The sequence below is a fragment of the Sardina pilchardus genome, chromosome 12 (assembly GCF_963854185.1).
Source record: "Sardina pilchardus chromosome 12, fSarPil1.1, whole genome shotgun sequence".
Classification (NCBI taxonomy): Eukaryota; Metazoa; Chordata; class Actinopteri; order Clupeiformes; family Clupeidae; genus Sardina; species Sardina pilchardus.
This window is the reverse complement of record NC_085005.1, coordinates 12,596,549-12,617,937: the sequence shown is the minus strand read 5'-3', so window position 1 is coordinate 12,617,937 and position 21,389 is coordinate 12,596,549. Positions and strand designations below refer to the sequence as shown.

Here is a 21,389-nt window from a genome sequence, read left to right as displayed (position 1 = left end):
AATGAGAATCATTATGACTTATGATTTTCTCCGCCACAGAAAAAAACATGCAACACCAGCAGAGGGCGAACTGTTGAATGAATAGTCACTACAGGCCTACTGGTAGGTTTATATATATATTTATTGAAAGCATTAGGCTATGCATCAGAAAATTTAACATCAAATCATTTAGGGAAATTGCTGAATATATCACAAAAACACATTAGCATCTTGTAATGTCCAGTTGCACTTTCATTCATCTAAATATGATTGGATTTTTCAATACAATGCTTGCTGCTGAAAATATTTTTTTGAATCTTTTCATACACAATTTTGAAATACATGAAACTTGAAGCATAACATCTATTACACCATAGCGACACCATTTTCATTTGTCAAAATGATTTGAAGGGTAGCTATGACAAATATATAAATGGCATTAATTCAATTACATGAAAATTGGAATTTGACTAAATAAATAAAAATATGCAGTATGATGGAAAAAATGTGTATGATAAACAAAAGCTATTTTTATTTTAAAACATAATTGATTGACCTTTTCTTTTAACTCACTTGTTTGTTACGGCATTATTTCATGTGAAATAGCACAATGTGTGTGTGTGTGTGTGTGTGTGTGTGTGTGTGTGTGTGTGTGTGTGTGTGTGTGTGTGTGCGCGTGTGTTGTAGTGCTTGAACAATGAGGTGTAATGAAACCATGCTGTTTCTGACAGGTCCTGTTTACACTAAGCATGAAAGGATTTGATCAGTTCAACTTCAAATCAGAATTCCCATCGAACTGACTGTAGTGTTATAGTCTGTTTTGGGTCGTGGTGGTCTACTGTATGTTCTTTTTTGAGAGTAAAGCTGAGTAAAGCCAATCTAAGAAGCCGGCAGAGAAATCGCCTTGTTTAAGTGACAAAAAGCATGTGATAATAATGGTAGCAGATGGAAGCATCTGTTCTGGTAAATTGTGGAAGATGAATAGTGTCCATCATATGACTTCTCTTAGGGTCATGAACCTGTACTGTTGTTGCAATAGACAGAAGTACTGTAATAGCAATAGTGTTTGTTTGAGGCTGCTCACTCAGTGCTATTAGCAAGTGTATTAGTGTTTTTCATATCACCTTCAGGTCTGTCTTCCTGTGGTTAATGCTATAGTGTGGTCACAGACAGTCATGCATAGAGGCTATATTGTTCACGCCGCTGTTCTTCGAGACTCCATCATACATGATAGGATACGAGATTATGATAGATAGTGGAACTGCCTTTCTGCTGCTGCTAATCTATCTATACTGCTAAATATGCCCGAACAACTATGAGAGCTAGTTTTGTACCCTCGCAAAGCCGCCAGGAATTCACTACGATTGCTCGAGCGCAGAGATAACAGGAAAAACACTTATATCGGACCTGAACCTCACAAGCACAGGTGAGTGAGAGAGAAGGTGCAGTCTGCATCACAGCGTTATAAGTTGTATAGTACTTAGTTATTACATTGATTGTTTACAGTTTTATTGTTACCGTATGGACCCTATGATCTTCATTCATCTTTACTTAATAGTAGTCGCTGAAATTAAACAGGTAGCAGCTGTCTAGTTAGACATGATCCTGACTCATCATCAGTTGCCTATAGCCAATGCTTCTGATAGGCTTGTTTGACAGAGTATAGTGAGGTTTATATAGAAAGGTTTTATTTTCAATTTTTAAAAGTAATCAAGTATTATTGCAAATGATCTCTTCACTTAAGTCTCATTTCTTTCATATTGCCTACCTGAACTTGCACTATGTTTTGTATTGGTTTTATAAAAGATGTTTGTTGAATTTGCACAGTAAAAGTTCTGTATTTTGGCTGCAATTGTCTATACATTCTGATTCCTCACTTCATTAGAATCATACTCTGTAAACAGCATCATTTTCAGGGGCCATACAAATCTGTTTTAGCCTACGACTAGTGTGGAATTATTTTACAATATTCACTCATCATTACAGTAAAATAGACCCTCATAGTCAGTCTAAAGCTGATTGAACACCTGAACACCTGATTATGCATGGGAAAAAAATTACATCATAAGCCACCATCTGTGGGTAGTCATTGCTACACAACTGAGAAGAAGTAGGCCATATGAAGACAACCCAACCAAGCTACTGATGTTTTTAAAATCCTAGCTGCTATTTACATCGAAGTTGACAGCCTGAATAAATCGTCTCAACTCCATTAATCCAGACCTCATGGTGTCTGAAGAAAATGAAATACTCTCAGCATACACCTGTTTCACAGTGCAAAGTGTATACTACGTCAGATAATACCTTAAAATAGCTCTGTGAAAACAATCTTCCCAGGCTTTATTGACACAGGTAGTGGAGGAGAAATACACATGTCCCCTCGACTGGTGTATGTGGGTTTTAGCTGCCATCCAGTGGTGGTGACCCTTGCACTTAAACATATGTCAGAGAAGATTTTTGTTTTAAACAGACTAAATGCTAGGTAAAGCACCATAGGTAAATTAGACAAATTATGACCCATTAGTGTAATCAAACTGCCAAATAAAGAAATGTGCAAACTGGTAAAAAAAACAATGATTGAATTTATGTCCTAATTTATGTATACAAATTAATAATACCTCATGCAGAATAACAAAAGTTCTTCAATAGTAAATGTATCTTTAAATACAAAATGTATTTAATTCCAATGCTGGATGAGGCATCTGTACGCAAATGTCCAGATCCCATCATCATGTTGTTGCTGCTCAACATAGGTCCAATGTTGGGGAGACGATCCCTATCCTGTGCCCTTGGAAATCTTTGGATTGTTCGTATAGGGCCAGTGAGAAAGCCCAGTATATATCAGCCCGTCCCACTGAGTCTGCGTTGAAGTTGTGTGCAGATGATGTAGATGATAACCGTTAGTTCAACTGAGTTGCACTCCTGCATGCTCTTTGTATTACTCTATCAGGAGTAAGACAGCCACCAAACAAACCCCAGACCCTGTTGTTTAGTGCAACTCAAGACTCCAGCAGGACTCAAGGTCCTGGTGGTCTAGCGGAACTCAAGTCCCTGGTGGTCTAGAGAGGAACTAAGAGCCCTGGTTTTCTAGCAGAACTCAAGGCCCTGGTGGTCTAGAGAGGAACTCAAAGCCTAGTGGCCTAGTGGAACTCAAGGCCCTGGTGGCCTAGTGGAACTCAAGGCCCTGGTGGTCTGGAGAGGAACTAAGAGCCCTTGTTTTCTAGCGGAACTCAAGGCCCTGGTGGTCTAGAGAGGAACTCAAAGCCTAGTGGCCTAGTGGAACTCAAGGCCCTGGTGGTCTAGAGAGGAACTAAGAGCCCTGGTTTTCTAGCGGAACTCAAGGCCCTGGTGGTCTAGAGAGGAACTCAAAGCCTAGTGGCCTAGTGGAACTCAAGGCCCTGGTGGTCTAGAGAGGAACTAAGAGCCCTGGTTTTCTAGCGGAACTCAAGGCCCTGGTGGTCTAGTGGAACTCAAGGCCCTGGTGGCCTAGCGGAACTAAAGGCCCTGGTGGTCTAGCGGAGCTCAATGTCCTAGTGGCCTAGTGGAACTCAAGGCCCTGGTGGTCTAGTGGAACTCAAGGCCCTGGTGGTCTAGCAGAACTCAAGGTCCTGGTGGTCTAGTGGAACTCTAGGCCCTGGTGGTCTAGTGAATGCTGGTGTCAAAGAGTAGCTTCACTTGTGGTGTGACCCTTTCCTGATCAACTCTGAAGCTGTTGGAAAAAAAAAAAAAAAAAACAGTTGGTTCATATGAATGCTGCTGCTATGTGTTAAGCGTTAAATGAGAACACAAAGTATAATCACACACGTCCATAAGTTATGGGTGCGAGTAGGGATGTTAACCGGTGACTGTTTGACCGATGGTTGACCGTATCCACGTTAGCCGACCAAAGTTGTCGCTAGTCGGTTAAAAAAAAAAAAAAAAAAAAAAAAGAGGCATCTTTAAATTAGGCTAAAGACAGTGGACTAAACGCTACTACAGCTAGCCATCTCATTCCAAGAAGATCTTTTTTTTGCGTGAAGTTAACAAATTATCCCTCACACTCAATTTTTCCATAACGCCTGCTTGTCGGCTAGGCTACGTAATAAACCAATAGAAACATTTGGCACGAGGTCACAGCGGTGGCCGGTGCGTCTTTTGCAATCTGGAAGTGCGCTGTTGGTTTTATCGTGTTGAAGTCTAGGCAACTTTCCGCATAAGATGGGCTTAGATTTGGAAAGACATATACATCTCATCATCATTTCAGGAAGGGTCATCAATGGTAACAGATAAGGTAATGATCATCTTTCGTTATTATTGTTAGCACTTCCTCAAACTAAGCTGCGTCTCTTCGGAGCTGTCATTTTCATAAGTGAGCCGCGGCCATTTCAGCTTCAAATGAGCTTCTAATAACGCTAGACTAACGCCTTTATTTGCAACGCGATCACCTTGTATGTACCCAAACCATTTTCGGAGCAAAGGAACCATTTGTCCTCCACTTACAAGCTCCTTGGTTTGCAGGACTCATTTTGGCGCTGTAGGATTTTAAAAAGTGACGTGAGTGAAAGGGCGGCGGGGGCCGTGTGTATGAGCGTGGGACAGAGAGATGAGAGTTGGGAAATTGCGTGGCTGTTATTTCAAATAGCATAATTTATTTTAAACGAATCGGTTAACCGGTTTCAACCGGCTAATGAGCCTCGGTGGTCGGTCAAGAACATTTTTAGTTTTCGCCATCCCTAGGTGCGAGATCCAAAAACTAGTTCAAAGGTTTAGACAAAGAGTTAAATGAGAAACAGGTCGTTTTTTTTTTATTCACTAATTACACAAAAGTCAAACTTTACCTCCACTCTCTGATTGTGGTGTCTTAAAAGAAGTTTGGTCCTGACAGCCAGTCGTGTGTTAGAATGTCCTCTAGATCTGGTCTGTCATCGGGGTCCGTGCACATACACCAATTGAGGAGGTCAATGCACTCTACACAGAAAGGTCAGACCAGTTGAGGGTGATATGATTTGTCGGAAGTTACTATCGGTCCTATTACAACCATAGCAAGGGAACAATATTGAGAGGGATAGGGACTGCCTATAGATTTTTAGATGCTTTCACTACTCCCTTACCTTTGGACAGACCCGCAGTAAACCCTGGCTGGTCAAGAATGGTCTCTCCTTTGCTGTTAAATGGCAAGTCACCACATACCAGTTCAGAGAGTAGCACTCCCAGAGACCATGTGGTGGCATGGCAAGCCTCGTAGCTCCCATTCAGGAAATACTCGGGTGGACAGTAGGTGCCTGAGAAATGGGGGGACAAAGTGACAGAACATCTCATACCTGCAACTGATCTCATCCTTTGACATTTCATTGTTCAGTATTTATTTTGCAAACTTACCAGCAAAGTGATAATAGGGGCTGTATTGGTAGAGATCCCCACAGCCAAAGTCTATCAGTTTCACTGTCCAATCGATGAGGTTGACCAGGATGTTTTCTGATTTCACGTCGCGGTGGAAAACACCACAATCGCGGCAGTGAATCAGGGCTTCAACAACCTGCCTCATGATCTGCCTGGCTTGAATCTCTGACAACCGACCATCAAAAATCCTGATGAAATCAAGGAGGTCGGAACAGGGACTGGGTCGCTCCAAGACCAGAATGTAATGAAGAGGCTCTTCAAACCAGTCCAGCAGCTTCAGGACATTAACGCATGATGACGGCTGAGAGACCATAGTCATCAGGGCGACCTCTAGAGGAAGACGCCTGCCACCATGCTGGAAAGAAGCAAGTAGAAAACATTTAGGAGAGCAAGAAAGATGGTGGTGACTGCAGCCAGACAAATTTATGGAGCCATATCAGTATATGTTTTCAAGTGGTGTTTGGATAGTATTTTTTTACTTAAATCATTCAATATGGCTTAAGTTATACTTACCATGATAATGTGTTTTTTTGCTTTAGTCTTGTGGATGTACTTTATGGCCACCTAAAAGGAGAAACAAAAATAGTATAGTTCTGCACTAACTCTTAAGTTATGGATGAAAAACATAAAGGAAGAAGAGAGTCTCACCTCTTGTCCATCCGACTTCCTTATTCCTGCATAGACCGATCCGAACCCTCCAGACCCCAGCAGCTCTCCAACTGAGTAGTTGGAAGCGAAGGTTGCTGCACAGAGAATGGACATGCTCAGTAACAAGTCTGGAGATCCAGCGCGAGTTAACCTTGACTCAGATGGGGTTTTTTAGTTGGATCACCCTGACCTCTTACCTTGGGGGGGTTCAGCGCATCTCCTCTTCGCATCTGATGAGGTCGCAGAGACACCATCACTTGCTGCCTGAACAGCAGGTCTCCTTGGTGACCGGACCTCAGCTCCCTCACCGGAACTGAACTGCCTCTTGCGCTTCGGCACGGCTTTGGCCAGTGCAGGCTGTGGCAGTGGGCAGTACTGACTGGGCCTCTTCCTGCTGTTTACCTCCTGGTCCTTGAGGCTACTCTGACTGGCCTGGCAGGTCGAGTCTGAGGTGGCCGCAAGCCTTGGGCTGGATTGATCTGGGTAACTGGTGGCAGGCTTCAGGCCTTGTACCAGCTTAGTTTTAGCTAAAGCAAGCAGATAACAGTGGCACATATCAATGATCACCTATGGTGAATTGGCTTTTATGATATTCATGGGCTATTTAGTTGGATAATATTGGGATATTTTACTGCAGTAGGCTAATTCATTTTGGGGACTTTAAAATGGGCTGGTGTATATTTGCAAGGCTTTGAGAAACTGTCAGCGTTAAGGCTTTTGAAATTGGCCAGTTATAAGGCCTTAAACATAACTTAATCCTAACCACAGTGGCAATATCAAACACGTGGATAATAGGTAACAGGTAGGCTAATGCCCTAGCTAAATGAGAATGAATGAATCAATTATTTAAATAATATCTATCAAATGACTGTAAATAATAAAATATATAATAACATGTCGATTAGTTTGTAGGCTAATTCATTTCTACTTACCTGGATAGGTTTTTCTACGTTTTCGAAATGGCATGTCAATACTAGAGATGAGACAATACGTGAAAAATGAAAATACGTGTGAACTGATCAGCGCAATCCCTGGAATGAGTAAAGTTGTTACTTTGTGAATTCTATGGCAGAACGTTCTAGAATCTTTATGAACGAATAATCATCGCTTGGCAACGTCTTTTGGTATTCGATAGACTTGTCTCATGTAGGCCTAGTATACTATGTAGGCTACGTTTATTGTAGGCCCATCAGGCATTTAACGCTGTTAAATGTCGGCACGCACGGTTTTTACAAATGCATTTTATGCTGTTGGAAAACATCAGAGCCTCATAAAGCCTATAGCTTGTAATGTTAGGCTACTTATCTCTTGTTAACAATAGCCTCAAGTGTAGGCAATTGGGGATTTATTATAGCCACTCTCCCCAGACCATCATAAATTAGAAAAAGATCCACAAACCTCAATCACAGCACACTACAGATTGTAACTGCATCTACCTACAATTTGTGTATCTAACTGATCATTTTATATATTCTGTAGAATTGTCACAATGTCCAATTATGTAGGCTACAGTAGGCCTAACATTTTACAAATGAGAATCATTATGACTTTGGATGAGACACACCTTTTACTAACTGTCTGATTTTCTCCTCCACAGAAAAAAACATGCAACACCAGCAGAGGGCGAACTGTTTAATGAATAGTCACTACAGGCCTACTGGTAGGTTTATATATATATTTATTGAAAGCATTATGCATCAGAAAATTTAACATCAAATCATTTAGGGAAATTGCTGAATATATCACAAAAACACATTAGCATTATGTAATGTCCAGTTGCACTTTCATTCAACTAAATATGATTGGATTTTTCAATACAATGCTTGCTGCTGAAAATATTTTTTTGAATCTTTTCATACACAATTTTGAAATACATGAAACTTGAAGCATAACATCTATTACACCATAGCGACACCATTTTTATTTGTCAAAATGATTTGAAGGGTATGACAAATATATAAATGGCATTAATTCAAAGACATGAAAATTGGAATTTGACTAAATAAATAAAAATATGCAGTATGATGGAAAAAATGTGTATGATAAACAAAAGCTTTTTTTATTTTAAAACATAGGCTAATTGATTGTCCTTTTCTTTTAACTCACTTGTTTGTTACGGCATTATTTCATGTGAAATAGCACAATGTGTGTGTGTGTTTGTGTGCGCGTGTGTTGTAGTGCTTGAACAATGAGGTGTAATGAAAACATGCTGTTTCTGACAGGTCCTGTTTACACTAAGCATGAAAGGATTTGATCAGTTCAACTTCAAATCAGAATTCCCATCAAACTGACTGTAGTGTTATAGTCTATTTTGGGTCGTGGTGGTCCATGTTCTTTTTTGAGAGTAAAGCTGGATATTGCCAAACTAAGAAGGTGGCAGAGAAATCGCCTTGTTTAAGTGACAAAAAAGCATGTGATAATAATGTTAGCAGATGGAAGCATCTGTTCTGGTAAATTGTGGAAGATGAAGTGTCCATCATATGACTTCTCTTAGGGTCGTGAACCTGTACTGTTGTTGCAATAGACAGAAGTACTGTAATAGCAATAGTGTTTGTGTGAGGCTGCTCTCTTAGTGCTATTAGCAAGTGTAGTGTTTTTCATATCACCTTCAGGTCTGTCTTCCTGTGGTTAATGCTATAGTGTGGTCACAGACAGTCATGCATAGAGGCCATATTGTTCACGCCGCTGTTCTTCGAGACTCCATCATACATGGTAGGATGCGAGATTATGATAGATAGTGGAACTGCCTTTCTGCTGCTGCTAATCTATACTGCAAAATATGCCCGAACAACTATGAGAGCTAGTTTTGTACCCTCGCAAAGCCGCCAGGAATTCACTATGATTGTTCGAGCGCAGAGATAACAGAAAAAACACTTAAATCGGACCTGAACCTCATAAGCACAGGTGAGTGAGAGAGAAAGTGCAGTCTGCATCACAGCCTGAGAATCTCTCGAGCTCTGTGAGTGTGACATCGTCAGGCTACTTTTTTTTCTGTATGGCAGGTGAATTAGAGGTGTATGATTTCTACATCACAATTGCTCTCATTAATCTAGCATCATGCCTGGTAGATGCATGAATAACTAAATACAGATAGTAACAAATCTTGTTGAGAAAGTAAAGCAGTGTCTAGCCTCTAGTGGTGAGGTTGATGAATAGCAACTAACTCACTATACATTATTTCCCAACCTTGGGAAACTTAGACAGCTGGCATGAGATGTTTGATTGATGGAATTATGCTCGATCAGCGATCAAAACAAAACAGCTAAATAACCAGAAGTGCAAGGACATTTGGGGAAAATTAAAGTACCGTTTGCGTCTGGATGCTACAGCAGAGGTGAATTGCGCTCTCTCTCGCTACATGTGAATGATTGGGGAAGGCAACATTTTGTGACATCAAAATGGGGTCACCTGCCAAAAAAGGTTGGTACCCTATACTCCATCTCGAAGCATGCAGAGAAATGCAGTGGGCCAGTGTTTTGGTTGATCCTTTCTGGGCTACTGTTGCAACTTGCAAGATGCTGGCTCAACATGGTGGAGGCACCTGCTCATTCTGAGATGACTAAAACATACACTATACACTAATGAAAGCTTTTGCATACTGTATTCTATTTCTATTTTGCCTTAAATCCTGCACACTGTAGCATTTATGCATATAGCATGTGCGTACATCATTAAAACTACGAGGCTATAATTGTAATTGAATCTCCGAAAATGCAATAATGTTGAAAAGAAGATGTTTGATGTGATTCCAAAACCTGAGGTTGATTGGCTTCAAAAGGCTCTGTGGAGATAAAGAAATGTTACAGAGAATGTTTGAGGTCAACATTAAGCAAGATTATCAACCATCCAAAGTATATTCAAACATTGTAATGTGTGTTGTTACTGTACCTAAAGATAAACTGGTCACTTTCTTGTCTTTCCCATTTCATCAGATTCCGTCGTAAGTTCCAATCCTCCAGTTGAATCTGAGATAAGAGGGAAGAATCAAGAGGTTCAGACATGGATTGAAATTACAAAACATATATTTTAGAGAAGAAAAGTGTGACTGGAAATGTTATTTTGAGCTTTTACGCACAAATTATGCATATTCCAGTTTTACTCAAAACTGAATGGATTAACACTTTTTTGGCTACCAAACGAAATAAAAAAATAAACCCTGTGTTGTTCTTAGACCAGAGTTGTCCATTAATCAGTATGTGATAGGGTGCCTTGTCCTCATATCCCAATATTTGTCTAGTATGTCCACTACTCTGCAAAGTGGGTGGGGTTCTCTTTTCTGTTTGTTTTCTTTACCTGCTGGCATGCATGGGGTCATTTAAGGGGAGTGGTCCTAATCCAAGTGTTCCTGGACGCTGCGCACAGGTTATAGGGAAGCACTTAACTAAGGGGTGGCGTAGTCTGTCTCTGTCCATAAGGATGTGCCACAATATTCACATGAATCACATCTCAGCACTTTGCAAGGTTCCTCAGAGTTGCAACAGCCAAGAAATACTTGATGCACTTTTTAAAAACAAAAACTTTACTCATTTACCAAACTTTGTGTACGTGGCTATAATTTTACGCCGTTTGGTGGTCAGTTTGCATCTCCATGTCTTCTCCCTTTGGTGAAGGTACGCCTCTTTGAGTGTGGTGTGACAGGCAGATTTGTTTTGGATCTGATGGTCAGCATTTTCTTGCAGTGTAGAGCCTCCCTCATCTATCCAGCTCAGATGAATCTGGTCAGTAGAAGACACACTTTCACAGTCCTCATAAGTATGCAAGATGCAGGATAGAGTGACATTATTATCCGTCCCATTGTTAGATATCGATGAAGATTCAGAGACTGCAGGAGAAGCATTGATGAGAGAAGGTCAGAATCCAGCGCAACATAGAACTTTAACAGCCATTTCAATGCATTCAATGCATTCATTGTGAACTAATATGATGACCTAATATTAAGTCATGTCCGAAAACACGGCTCAATTGTTTTGGCTGTGAAAGAGAAACAAAGTAGTACAGCTGATACAGTGATAGTTTGCTAATGCACAATTAGTTCATTTTGGTTCTTGGATCTTCTTTGCATGCTGATGCATTGAAGTGTTCATAAACAAATGAATACAAGAAGCATTAGTTCAGTACAGTATATTGAGGATTAGGCCTACTGGTTATTTACCGTACCATCATGACTTCTGAGTTAAAATACTCAATGTATAATATGAAAAATAAATATTCAATAGTAATAACTACAGTGTTCTTTTAATGAACACTAATCCACTTGTCTGACTGATGTGAATTTTGTTAGGAAACATATGGTCATGGGCAATCAGTACAAACACTACTACTTACTGCCAAGGACATGGAGATTAACCTCCCCGGCCCCTGGTCCACAGTAGTATTCTCCAGAATCCTCAGCGGTGACATTAAGAATGTTCAGTCTGCAGCAGTGGTCGGGGCTCATTCTCTTAGCTCTCTCTGTGTTATCTGTTCTGGCCTTACCCAAAGTCATCACCTCAACTTTTTGCCCTTGTGAGTTGCTGTAGGTCCAAACGGTATTGTGGCAGTCTGATATGCACATGTCAGCACATGGCAGCAACACATTCTCTCCAGCAGCTTTATACTTATTTCTTTCCCAGTATCCTCTAACACCTAAAAAGAACAATGTTAATGTAAGTCCATCATTTTCATTTATTTGCACATTTTCTATTTAAAACAACTCATAACCAGTGTTGGGGAGTAACGCATTACATGTAATTGAGTTACGTAATTTAATTACAAAATAAATGTAACAGTAATATATTACAGTTACTGTAGAAAAATGTGTAATTCAATTACAGGTACTTTTGACATTTTTCAAAATTACAATTTGAATTACATCTCAATATTGTCAGCAAAACCTGGCAAAGAATATTGTATGTAAAAAGAACTGTTTCCCTCCACAGCCATAGTTTGATCTTCTGACCTTCTGATATGCTCTATCACGTCTACAGCGCCATCAGCGTAGGCCTACATGCCTGCCTGTAAACGTGTTATGATTATCATTATATTATCCTCACAAAAAATGTGATGCTAATTCATGTATTGAATGCCCTTGCTGCCTTGTGCGCTTGTATAGAACTGTTCGGCAGCCTGTAGACCAAGGCCGAAATCTTCGCATGGATTTGGGGACTATATATATCATGAAAAAATCGGAAAAGTAATCAAAAAGTAATCAAAAGTAATTAGTTACGTTACTCAGAAAATGTAATTCAAATAGTTACACTACTATTACAATTTAGACAGAGTAACTTGTAACTGTAACACATTACATTTCTAAAGTAACCTACCCAACACTGCTCATAACAGTACTGTATTGTTTTCACTGCATTATTTCTAATGGACAGGTGGGATGTCCTCTTTTTCTAGCCAGCGCCCCTTACCAGTGTGGAGGATAGTGGTGATGCAGAAAATCAACAGTGTGGAAGTTCTTTTCTCCACAGCCATGACGTTTCTGCAGATTAAGCGCACATATAAACACATATTTGTTAGCAAAAAGAATGTCTAAGCCAAAACAAACAGTTGGCTTTGCTTTGCTTGGCCGAATTAGGATTTCTTTAATCTCATGCAAGCATGTAACACATAGGCTACATCTCTGTCGAAGTTTTGGTCTTGCAAACTTCTTACTTGTTCTTTTTGTTTACGGGCATACATATGGCCAGTTTCTCTCTACACGCTTTGGTTATTAATAATGCACATTGCACAAAGTATTGAACTAGGCAGTTGAACAAGAAAGAGAAAGGCCACAAGAATATACAAAACCGAAGACATTTTCTTTTTTTAGCAACGTTTTGAGTAGCTTGAACGTTTTCGTCAAAGATCTGCAGTGATTCTCACTTATGTATTCCGGATTCCTCCGGTTGATCATGCAATCCCAATACCGGAGTAGGTGACGAACCTTATTGGAAATTCTGTGACTCAGAAAAGAACTGTGTCATTCAAATGCAGAAACACCCAAATCCATGCACATCTCCTCGGAAAACTACAAAGTGCTATCAGGCAAAACCTTTTCTGTACTGCGCTGAGTCTAAAGTCCGTAAGTAGCCTAATTATTACCAAAATGTGGTTGCATAACGTATAGATGCACTCGGATTACCTTTTTTTTATCCAAACAGTTAGCCTGGGTGATCCCACCCTGCCTTGCGCGGTGAAGTGGTAGGCGCTAGCCAGGCTACCAAACATAGGCTACTTTCCAAACATATCCTAACTAAACAGTACTTTTGAAACCTAACCTAATCCCACTAGATCCATACTGTTAAATGCCTTTATGATATTGTAATCATATGTCCTATGATATTCTCTTTCTATTATCCTGAGCTGGAGGATATGCTGTTCCTCTGTATTTAGACCCCTGTGGTGATGTGCAGGGTAAGTTACAGTCTGTTTCTGTTTGTGATTTGAAATTTAATAGGCCTACATATGGAAGGACTTTAAGAATTAATTCTGTCATTGAGAATAAATTTCATAAGAATATCTTTAGAGTAGCATTATTCCATGGTTTACATATTTGTTTACAGTTTACTGGTCTGTTGGCCCTTACGTCACCTGTTTTTTTTTTTTTTTTTTACAAACTCATGGTCATACACACATTGTGCCATACTTATTTCAGTAATTTGCTCCTTTAGGCCTATACATTTTGGGTTAATGTCCTATGTATGAAAATAAAGTAGGCTATAGTATTTTTATCCAAGTTCATTGATCTACATTTATATCTTGCTGGACTTCACAGATCTGTGTGAAACTATTTCAGATGACTACTACATCTATTGGACTATCATGTACTCAACAGTTAGCTTCATCTGAAGTCATCTGAATGGACTTGTGTTTTTTGTTGCTCTGACAAAGGAAATCCTGTGTACAGCAGTTTGCATGCTTTAACCATTTGCATGCTATTGTTCTCATTGTTACATGTCCATTATGGAGACTATTGACAAAGCATGTAAACAAAATAGTTGTAGCGTCATTATGCAATCAACAACTATCATGATAAGTGTTTTATAATGTCAAACTTTTAAAGAAAAAAGTGGCTTGGTGCACCTTCAGCAGGATGTGCACACCGGTAACCAATTTAAGGCTGCACACTTGTAAACAGGGTAGGCCTGAGTATGTGACTTGTGTTTATTGTCTGGTTTATGTGTTACATTTTATTTATTCTAATTTTATACTTCACAGTATTTAAAAAATTCTTATGGTTTTATACAATACCTTTTTTGTGCTTTTGCTCTCCAGCATTCTCTACTATTGACTGTTTTCTTTTTTGGAGGTGGGGGTGGGGGGTGGGAGGTGGTTGAAGCACATTGAATTGTCCATGTCTTTCTTCATCTTAATGAACATTAGTCTGGGGAGTCTGCGCTTTAATTCTACTACACAAGAGGCGTGATCAGGCATTTTTCAAATGGCTTTTGGATAGTCCTTCAACCAATCAGACCAATGATCGGGGTGCGCCTTTTGAATAAGCTAGTTTGTGATTGGGCTCAGAAGATGTGGACAGGAAGCAGGAGAGATAGGTGTGCAGGTTTACAGCCTGAGCTGCAGGGCGAAACCCAAATTGCCCGCAGATCAGACAGAGTTTACCCAGCCTACGTGTGGAGTTTTTTCAATCTCATTCTTCTCTGCACAGGTATGGTGCGTCAGTGTGATGTATCAGTTGTGATCTTGATTGCTTGTGGAAGTATCTCAGTGTAATGTATATCAGTTGGAGCTTTCCTTTCAACTGGCCACTTGCCTCCTTAGCAGGTGATGGTCAACAACTGGTTACGCTGTAAGAGCAGATGCAATGTGTCAGAGAGCCAATTTCATGACACACTGTAGGTGTGAACCAAACAGGTGTTGATTCAGATTTAGCAGCACAGCATATCTTGCTGAGCTGGACAGAGGAAGCAGCATCTAGCCTTCCTCATGCTAGTCCTTCTGGAGGAGGAAGTGATCAGTTTTGGGTTTAATGCGAGTCGGTGCACTGCTCTGTTAAGTCAACGTAAAAGTAATAAAATACTTAGTAAAATCTTATACACTTACAGATTTTACAAAGAGTATTTTATTATGGACAAACTGTATATCCTGAGGCTGCTGGCTTGCATCTTCCTTCTCACAGGTATGCGTAAAAAATATATATAGTTTTTTGAATACACAGAATTTCTGTGAGAGCTTGTTCAAACCGGTTATTTCACTTTTAAACTCAACTAAATTGATTTGCAGGTGCCAAAACAAAGGAACTTCCCATGGTGTTTTCCAGTGTAGGAGGACATGCCATGTTTCAGCTGTCCTCTGGGAACACATCAAACTGCACCTCAGTTACGTGGTTACAACACTGCCCTGGATCTATAGGTCAAGTAGTAGAAGTAGTCTCTCAAGGGAAAATCACTGCTGAGCACAAGCACAAAGCTGACAGACTGAGTCTGGACTCTCACTGTTCTCTGCATATTGCTAATGTCAGCAGAGAAGATGCAGGAATGTACCTATATGGGATATCTCAAGGAATGATTACTGTTCACAAGACTTGTGCTTACCTTTTTGTTCTCTATAGTACGTACAGTATGACCACATGATGCTTACTTCACAGTTTCTTTTTTTAAAAAAATTTTTAAAGTATATTTTTTTGGCTTTTTGCCTTTATTAGTACAGGACAGTGAAGTGGTAGACAGGAAACAAGTGGGAGAGAGAGATGGGGTGGGATCGGGATATGACCGCAGGCCGGATTCGAACCTGGGTCCCCGTGGGCACTCAGACCCGTAAATGGTACGGGCGCTGTAGCCTGCTGCGCCACAGCGCCCCCCCACAGTTTCTTTTTTAACCTTTTGAAATCCATCACCCAATATTTTCAGGTCATAATATAAGTGAGTGAACATGCAGAAGAATTCAGATGCAAAACTCGCTAAATCCGCCTGACCCCTAATTGGTAGTCTTTTTTTTTTTTTCAGTCTCGGCTTTCCCATCACAGACAGTCAGCACAGCAGATTACAGTGTGACTCTGCACTGTGCTCTGCATCCCCAGGATGTGTGTGAGAGGAAAATGAAGAACAGTGAAGAAGTTCAGCTGAGCTGGCTGGGCAAGGAAGAACCTAAAAAGGACCACTTCTGTCCAGTCGGGGAGTCTCCTCAGTGTCACATCATCTTGACCGAGCAGCTTGAGCAGCCAGATGGGGAGACGTGGACATGCCAGCTAACTGCAGGAGACGAGGTTAAAGCCTCTGTGACGTACCCCGTCAAAATCAGTAAGGGTAAGTCACTTACCGCATGTGCATTTGTAAAGGACTATTGTATATGAGGAGTTTGGTTCCACAACACTACAGTATATCCTCCATTTTAATGAATTTCATAAATCTTTTTTCAAAATGCCGTTTTAATTTTAAATGTTGCTGTAATTTTAATGGAATTGCAATTGGGTAAATGTTATTTCATGTATCAATCAAAACAACACAACTGCAATGATATTAATGGAAATACACAATTAAGTAACATGACTTATTCATTATTTAAAAATGATGAATGAGATATGGCATTTTGGATCCAAACTCTTCATATGTACTGTACTTAAAAGGGATTTTGCTTTGTCCTTATTGTCTAGGTGCTTGCTATAAGGTTCAAGTTAAAGGTGGGCTCAGTGAAATAAGCTTGAATTGAATTTAAATACAGATCAGATTTACAAATCACTGTTGAATATGCAAAGGAGTTTGAGAACACAATTTGAGATTGAGAATTAATCCTTCAAGAAGTGTTAGGATTGCTTTTATGCCAGTTGTTGTTAAAAAGGCAAATTTCTTGGCTCCTAGCCTAGTGAAAGACAAAACTCTCTCTCTCTCTCTCTCTCTCTCTCTCTCTCTATATATATATATATATATATATATATATATATATATGTTTTAATCTACGACTTCTCAAACTGTTGAACATAACTATGAAGCCTCAGTTCTTCAGTTCTCCAAAGGAGATTGATGAAAGTGGATCTAACACCTCTCAGGTCGGAAGTTACGAGGGTGTGGAAACAAAAACAAATGTGTAAATGTGAGAAGACACATTCTTGCAAATAGCATTAAGGCCTTTTGATGGTGTACCAGACAGGTGAAGCTGGACTATTTTGACGAATTGGAGGGATAAACAGTTAAGCTGATTGCATGTTTAGTGTTAGTCCACATTTGCAATCACATTTTGAACTTAGACCTTAGGCAGCATTAGAGCAAAGCTTTATATGGTAGTGCTGTGTAGGTGTAATTTCCTGTGTACAAGCTGCATTGTGTATAAACCACAGGACAGTGTTTTATGCAAGTTAAAAAAACAAAACCATTAGTACCATATCAACTGCCCCCGTGTATTAACCTCATAGCTGAAAAAATTCTGCAAAATCAATGAATAAGCCGTGGGAAAATTATGGCACATCGTTTCAAAATAAACAGATTGTGTTTTTGAGTATGCGTTTGTAGGTGTCCGTTGTTTTGATACATTTCTTTTCACACTGCAGAGTTCCCAATCAGACTTACCATCTTCTTCATTCTGGTGATGGTGCCCTTGGTTGTTGGGGCTGTTCATCTGGTGAAGAGGAGGAAGCTGTAATACTAGAGTGGGAATAAGTTCTTATAGCATAACCATTCATACCCACTGCTGTGAATTGCCTTTCCTCTGAATTTTGGGGTGTGGAATTAGTATTGTTTGATACTGTGTGAGGAACGGAGACTCAAAGGCATTAGATGGCAACACAATTTCCGAACACCTATTCTGTTTTTCTACACGGACATCCGACAAATAAAAGTTTTGAACTGAAATGACAACTAGCTCCTTTGGTTTACTCAGCACAAAGTGGTGTAGTATATACTACTTTTACTTTCCTTACATGCCCAATTTAATGTGATTGCATTGTAGTACATTGCATTGTAGTACATTTTTAGTATACAGTAATAGAAACCTATGTAGGCCTACTTGTGTTTTTTAGATATCTAGGCCTAGAGGAGAACCACTGCCATATATTCTATTTTTGTGTTGTTTCATTTTTAAATAAATGTTGCTGATATCATTTTGAGCTTTCCTTTCAACTGGCCACTTGCCTCCTAGCAGCGAATGGTCAACAGCAGCCGTAAGCAACAGGAATGGAAAGTGATAAACATAAATCTGTAATGTGATTATATACAATACATGGACTGATCACATAGAACATCCTAACGGAGTTTGGCATTGGAACATCCTAACTGAGTTAGGTATAGGTTACGTATTTAGACAGGAAACCAATTAGAACCTCAAAAACACTGTTCACAGGTCAGTTCTAAATGTCAATGAGAGGCTGCTGTGAGGGATTACACACTAGATGGCGATCAAGGGTCAGCAGCCCCAGTCAAAAGAGAGCTGGTGAATATGCCGTTCATTGATTTGACTGTCATTTTCTCCATGCATTTCTTACATTTTATTTTCTACATTTTCTTTGATGTCTGAACTGTTGTGGATCTGGAACACTAAATGACGCATGTTAAAATGACCACCTGGAGCTGCTGGTTGGGTAGAACATGTCTCTCTCTGAAAGCACTGAAAGTGGACAAGTGTAGGCCTACTTACACTGTAAAAAAGAATTTGTAATGCTTACTTAAAAAATGTGTGGAAACTCGTTGCCTCAAAGGAGGTGAGTAATGTAACTGGTTTCTTTCGAATGTTTACTTAACATCTATAAATACCCTTTATTTACAAGAAAGTAAGCTCCACTTGAGTGATCAGGAAAAGTCTGAAAGTATTTTTATTTTATTTTATATAAATACAGTATGTAATATTATTGTAAATATATTGGAAAAAACAATCATACATATCATCAACACATTCAAATAATCTACACGTCTGCATTTCTTGTCAATAAAATACAGAAGAAAAATACTATTTCATTATAAACAAATTAGATATATTTCTTTATAAACAAATCGCAAATGCTTGAAAATGCAAGTAAACTTGGAAACAGTTCAATTAGGAGAAGAAAAAAAACATTTCACAAACACAGATTAAACCCGATTCAGAGACAGATTGAGATACATAATAAAAAATATCAAATGAAACTCAGGCCTATAGCCCAATAATTGAAAACATCCCAAACAAGATTGTTGTGACTGCCCGAAACTCATAATCTCAACAACAGGGAAATGAAACTGTGATGAGCAAGTTTGCTTGTGCAAGTTCACAGAACAAAAGGCACCGACAAGAGAAACCAGCCCTATTGCCTCTGAAATGACATAGTACAACATTGCCAGAAGTTAACCACAACCTAATTTCCATGTGTAAATATGACCTTGCCACAAATATGCAGCAACTGTTTTCCTGGGAATGAACCACAATGACATCAACAGATAATACGATTTTTTATTTTGGGTGTGTTTGAATTACTGTCCTTGTAGCATCCCTTTCTACATTCTATTTCCTTATTAGCTATATACAGTATAGACAGGACAAAACCCAGGTCACTACCAAACTTTTCTCAATTGATTCTACAGTACTTAGATCTTTGTGTGTTTTTGTTTTTGTTTTTTAAACAGACATGACTTTCACCATACATTTCACTTATTGCCTGAGTTTGGCCTTTTGGCCTGTAACTTGCTCCTGAGGCATGTCTTGTTATCTCACAGACATGACTTGCCTCTCAGATGCACCGCCCTCCAAGATCTACGTTGTCTGAATTCAGCATACTGGGTTATAAGAGTTGAAGACCACAGGCACTAGAGTTTATTGGAAACTGTGTGCTGGACTTGTCTGAACATGGCGGGCAACATTAAGAAGTTCTACGACCTTTCTGCAAAACTCTTGACGGGGGAACCCTTCAAATGTTCCTCTCTGAAAGGGAAAGTTGTTCTCATTGAGAATGTTGCGTCCCTTTGAGGAACAACCGTCAGGGACTACACTCAGATGAACGACCTCCATTCGCGGTACTCCGCCGAGGGGCTCGTTATTCTGGGGGTTCCCTGCAATCAGTTCGGGCATCAGGTATAGCACTTCAAATAAGTAATAGCTAGGCCTAAATCTTTACGTGTAAATGTTACCTTAATTTGAGTATTTGTTGATTGTGTATTTTTCAATTAGTATAAATAAACTACACTTTTTTCTACAACAGTCATGCATATCAACATAATAATATAATTATATTATTATTATTATATTTAGTCATAGTAGTAGTAGTTGTAGTAGTAGTAGTAGTAGTAGAAGAAGAAGAAGACGTAAGCGTTAATGTGGGTACGATAATGCCTTATCTCTCCAAACCAGGAGAATGCCAACAACGACGAGATCCTGAATTGCCTGAAGTATGTCCGGCCAGGCCAGGGCTTTGAACCCAAAATCACCCTCTTGGAGAAAAGCGATGTCAACGGTCAGGAGGCCCATCCTCTCTTCACATTCCTCAGGGAGCGGCTCCCATTCCCTCACGACGACGCCACCTCGCTCATGGCCGACCCCAAGTACATCATCTGGAGTCCCGTGTCTCGCACCGACGTGTCCTGGAACTTCGAGAAGTTCCTGGTGGGTCGTGACGGACAGCCCTTTAAGCGCTACAGTCGTCGGTTCCTCACCAAAGACCTGGAGGCCGACATCAAGGAGCTCCTCAGCCGGGGGAAGTAATCCACGCCCTCCCAGATGACAAAGGGGTGGTGAGGGGCAGATAGGGAAACCAGACCCCTGGAGAAGGTGATAGGGCCCAGTGTCTGTTGCTCTAGTGTCCTTGATTAACCTCCGTCCCCACCCCTCCCTGCAGTCTATCTATCCCTCCCCGAGATGTCTTGTCTTAGCAGCATGCCTGCACTCCACACAGATGGGAACTACCGCAGAGGGAGCAAGTTTACTGAATGATGGCACCCCTTGAAATCATTGTGAGAGGCGTGCTTGATGTATTTGACTTGTAACGGCCTCCTTTCTGCTACAGTGTCTTGTTTATGTGGAGTTGGTTGCATAACACTTTTCACCAATAAACGTGAGTGCTTCACATGAAGTATTGTGTATAAAAAAAATAATTAATCTGTTGAAATCTTTATACATCAGAGCACAAGTGGTCAATTATTTGACTGGCAATCTATAGATATATTATCTATATTAGATATATAGAATATATTGTCATTGGTTCCTTGTATTCAAATCCCAGGGGCTGAAAATAATGATATGTGCCTACCAAATGGCTACAAAGTAATTTCACTGAATGTGCTGTGCTCATGGCACAGATTTCAGTGGCACGATCTAGACCTCAGATCTCTTAAAACAGAGATTCCTCTTTTTTTAAATGGATTGGGGTGGCATTTACTGACCTCTTCTCTAAGTGATGTCTTTGGACGGCACAGTTTGCACCACAGTAATGGACACCACAAAACACCACAAAATCATGTTGCAAAAATTATTTTTAATCACATCATATAATACAAAAAACAAGAAAT

General features: G+C 39.9%; 5 protein-coding genes across 8 annotated transcripts in view; 2 read left to right on the top strand and 3 right to left on the bottom strand.

Moving 5' to 3' along the window:
* Positions 1-4,691: 4,691 nt before the first annotated feature.
* On the bottom strand, positions 4,692-6,972 carry LOC134098354 (serine/threonine-protein kinase pim-1-like). Its single transcript, XM_062551387.1, has 7 exons — positions 6,939-6,972; positions 6,315-6,533; positions 6,007-6,101; positions 5,872-5,922; positions 5,338-5,713; positions 5,070-5,240; positions 4,692-4,711 (listed from the first exon to the last, which is right to left on the bottom strand). Exons 1-7 carry the CDS (start codon positions 6,970-6,972, stop codon positions 4,692-4,694), a joined length of 966 nt encoding a protein of 321 aa, XP_062407371.1.
* Positions 6,973-7,667: 695 nt separating this feature from the next.
* Positions 7,668-13,064, bottom strand: LOC134098461 (uncharacterized). Of its 2 annotated transcripts, none has more exons than XM_062551515.1 (6): positions 12,917-13,064; positions 12,402-12,472; positions 11,332-11,631; positions 10,538-10,828; positions 9,895-9,971; positions 7,668-9,787 (listed from the first exon to the last, which is right to left on the bottom strand). In XM_062551515.1, the coding sequence occupies exons 2-5, from the start codon at positions 12,463-12,465 to the stop codon at positions 9,910-9,912; spliced, it is 717 nt and encodes a 238-aa protein (XP_062407499.1). In that variant the 5' UTR covers positions 12,466-12,472; positions 12,917-13,064; the 3' UTR covers positions 7,668-9,787; positions 9,895-9,909. The 2 variants fall into 2 exon arrangements, with proteins under 2 accessions (XP_062407499.1, XP_062407500.1); XM_062551516.1 differs by having other exon boundaries at positions 12,856-13,015.
* LOC134098460 (uncharacterized) lies at positions 12,795-19,720 on the top strand. Of its 3 annotated transcripts, XM_062551513.1 has the most exons (5): positions 12,795-13,386; positions 15,036-15,109; positions 15,214-15,540; positions 15,936-16,235; positions 17,474-18,351. In XM_062551513.1, exons 2-5 carry the CDS (start codon positions 15,058-15,060, stop codon positions 17,563-17,565), a joined length of 771 nt encoding a protein of 256 aa, XP_062407497.1. In that variant the 5' UTR covers positions 12,795-13,386; positions 15,036-15,057; the 3' UTR covers positions 17,566-18,351. The 3 variants fall into 3 exon arrangements, with proteins under 3 accessions (XP_062407497.1, XP_062407496.1, XP_062407495.1); XM_062551512.1 differs by lacking the exons at positions 12,795-13,386; positions 17,474-18,351 and adding an exon at positions 19,605-19,720 and having other exon boundaries at positions 14,310-15,109; XM_062551511.1 differs by lacking the exon at positions 12,795-13,386 and having other exon boundaries at positions 14,310-15,109.
* A 14-nt stretch (positions 19,721-19,734) lies between these two features.
* Positions 19,735-20,975, top strand: LOC134098462 (glutathione peroxidase 1-like). Its single transcript, XM_062551517.1, has 2 exons — positions 19,735-19,959; positions 20,236-20,975. The coding sequence occupies exons 1-2, from the start codon at positions 19,735-19,737 to the stop codon at positions 20,584-20,586; spliced, it is 576 nt and encodes a 191-aa protein (XP_062407501.1). The 3' UTR covers positions 20,587-20,975.
* Positions 20,976-21,335: 360 nt separating this feature from the next.
* Positions 21,336-21,389, bottom strand: part of mboat2b (membrane bound O-acyltransferase domain containing 2b) — a 44,089-nt gene continuing 44,035 nt past the window's right edge. Inside the window, exon 13 of the mRNA XM_062551508.1 lies at positions 21,336-21,389. This exon is cut by the window's right edge and continues 1,686 nt beyond it. The gene's annotated coding sequence lies outside the window, so the exon portion shown is untranslated.

Excerpts from the sequence above, each read along its gene's own strand:
- LOC134098354 (XM_062551387.1), bottom strand. The coding sequence starts at position 6,972 with ATGCCATTTCGAAAACGTAGAAAAACCTATCCAG. Across the intron at positions 6,534-6,938 it reads ACGTAGAAAAACCTATCCAG|CTAAAACTAAGCTGGTACAA; the intron begins GTAAGTAGAAAT and ends TGCTTGCTTTAG. Across the intron at positions 5,923-6,006 it reads GGAAGTCGGATGGACAAGAG|GTGGCCATAAAGTACATCCA; the intron begins GTGAGACTCTCT and ends TTCTCCTTTTAG.
- LOC134098461 (XM_062551515.1), bottom strand. The coding sequence starts at position 12,465 with ATGGCTGTGGAGAAAAGAACTTCCACACTGTTGATTTTCTGCATCACC. Across the intron at positions 11,632-12,401 it reads CACCACTATCCTCCACACTG|GTGTTAGAGGATACTGGGAA; the intron begins GTAAGGGGCGCT and ends TGTTCTTTTTAG. Across the intron at positions 10,829-11,331 it reads TAATCTCCATGTCCTTGGCA|TCTCTGAATCTTCATCGATA; the intron begins GTAAGTAGTAGT and ends CTTCTCCTGCAG.
- LOC134098460 (XM_062551511.1), top strand. The coding sequence starts at position 14,917 with ATGCTAGTCCTTCTGGAGGAGGAAGTGATCAGTTTTGGGTTTAATGCG. Across the intron at positions 15,110-15,213 it reads TTGCATCTTCCTTCTCACAG|GTGCCAAAACAAAGGAACTT; the intron begins GTATGCGTAAAA and ends ATTGATTTGCAG. Across the intron at positions 16,236-17,473 it reads CCCCGTCAAAATCAGTAAGG|AGTTCCCAATCAGACTTACC; the intron begins GTAAGTCACTTA and ends TTCACACTGCAG.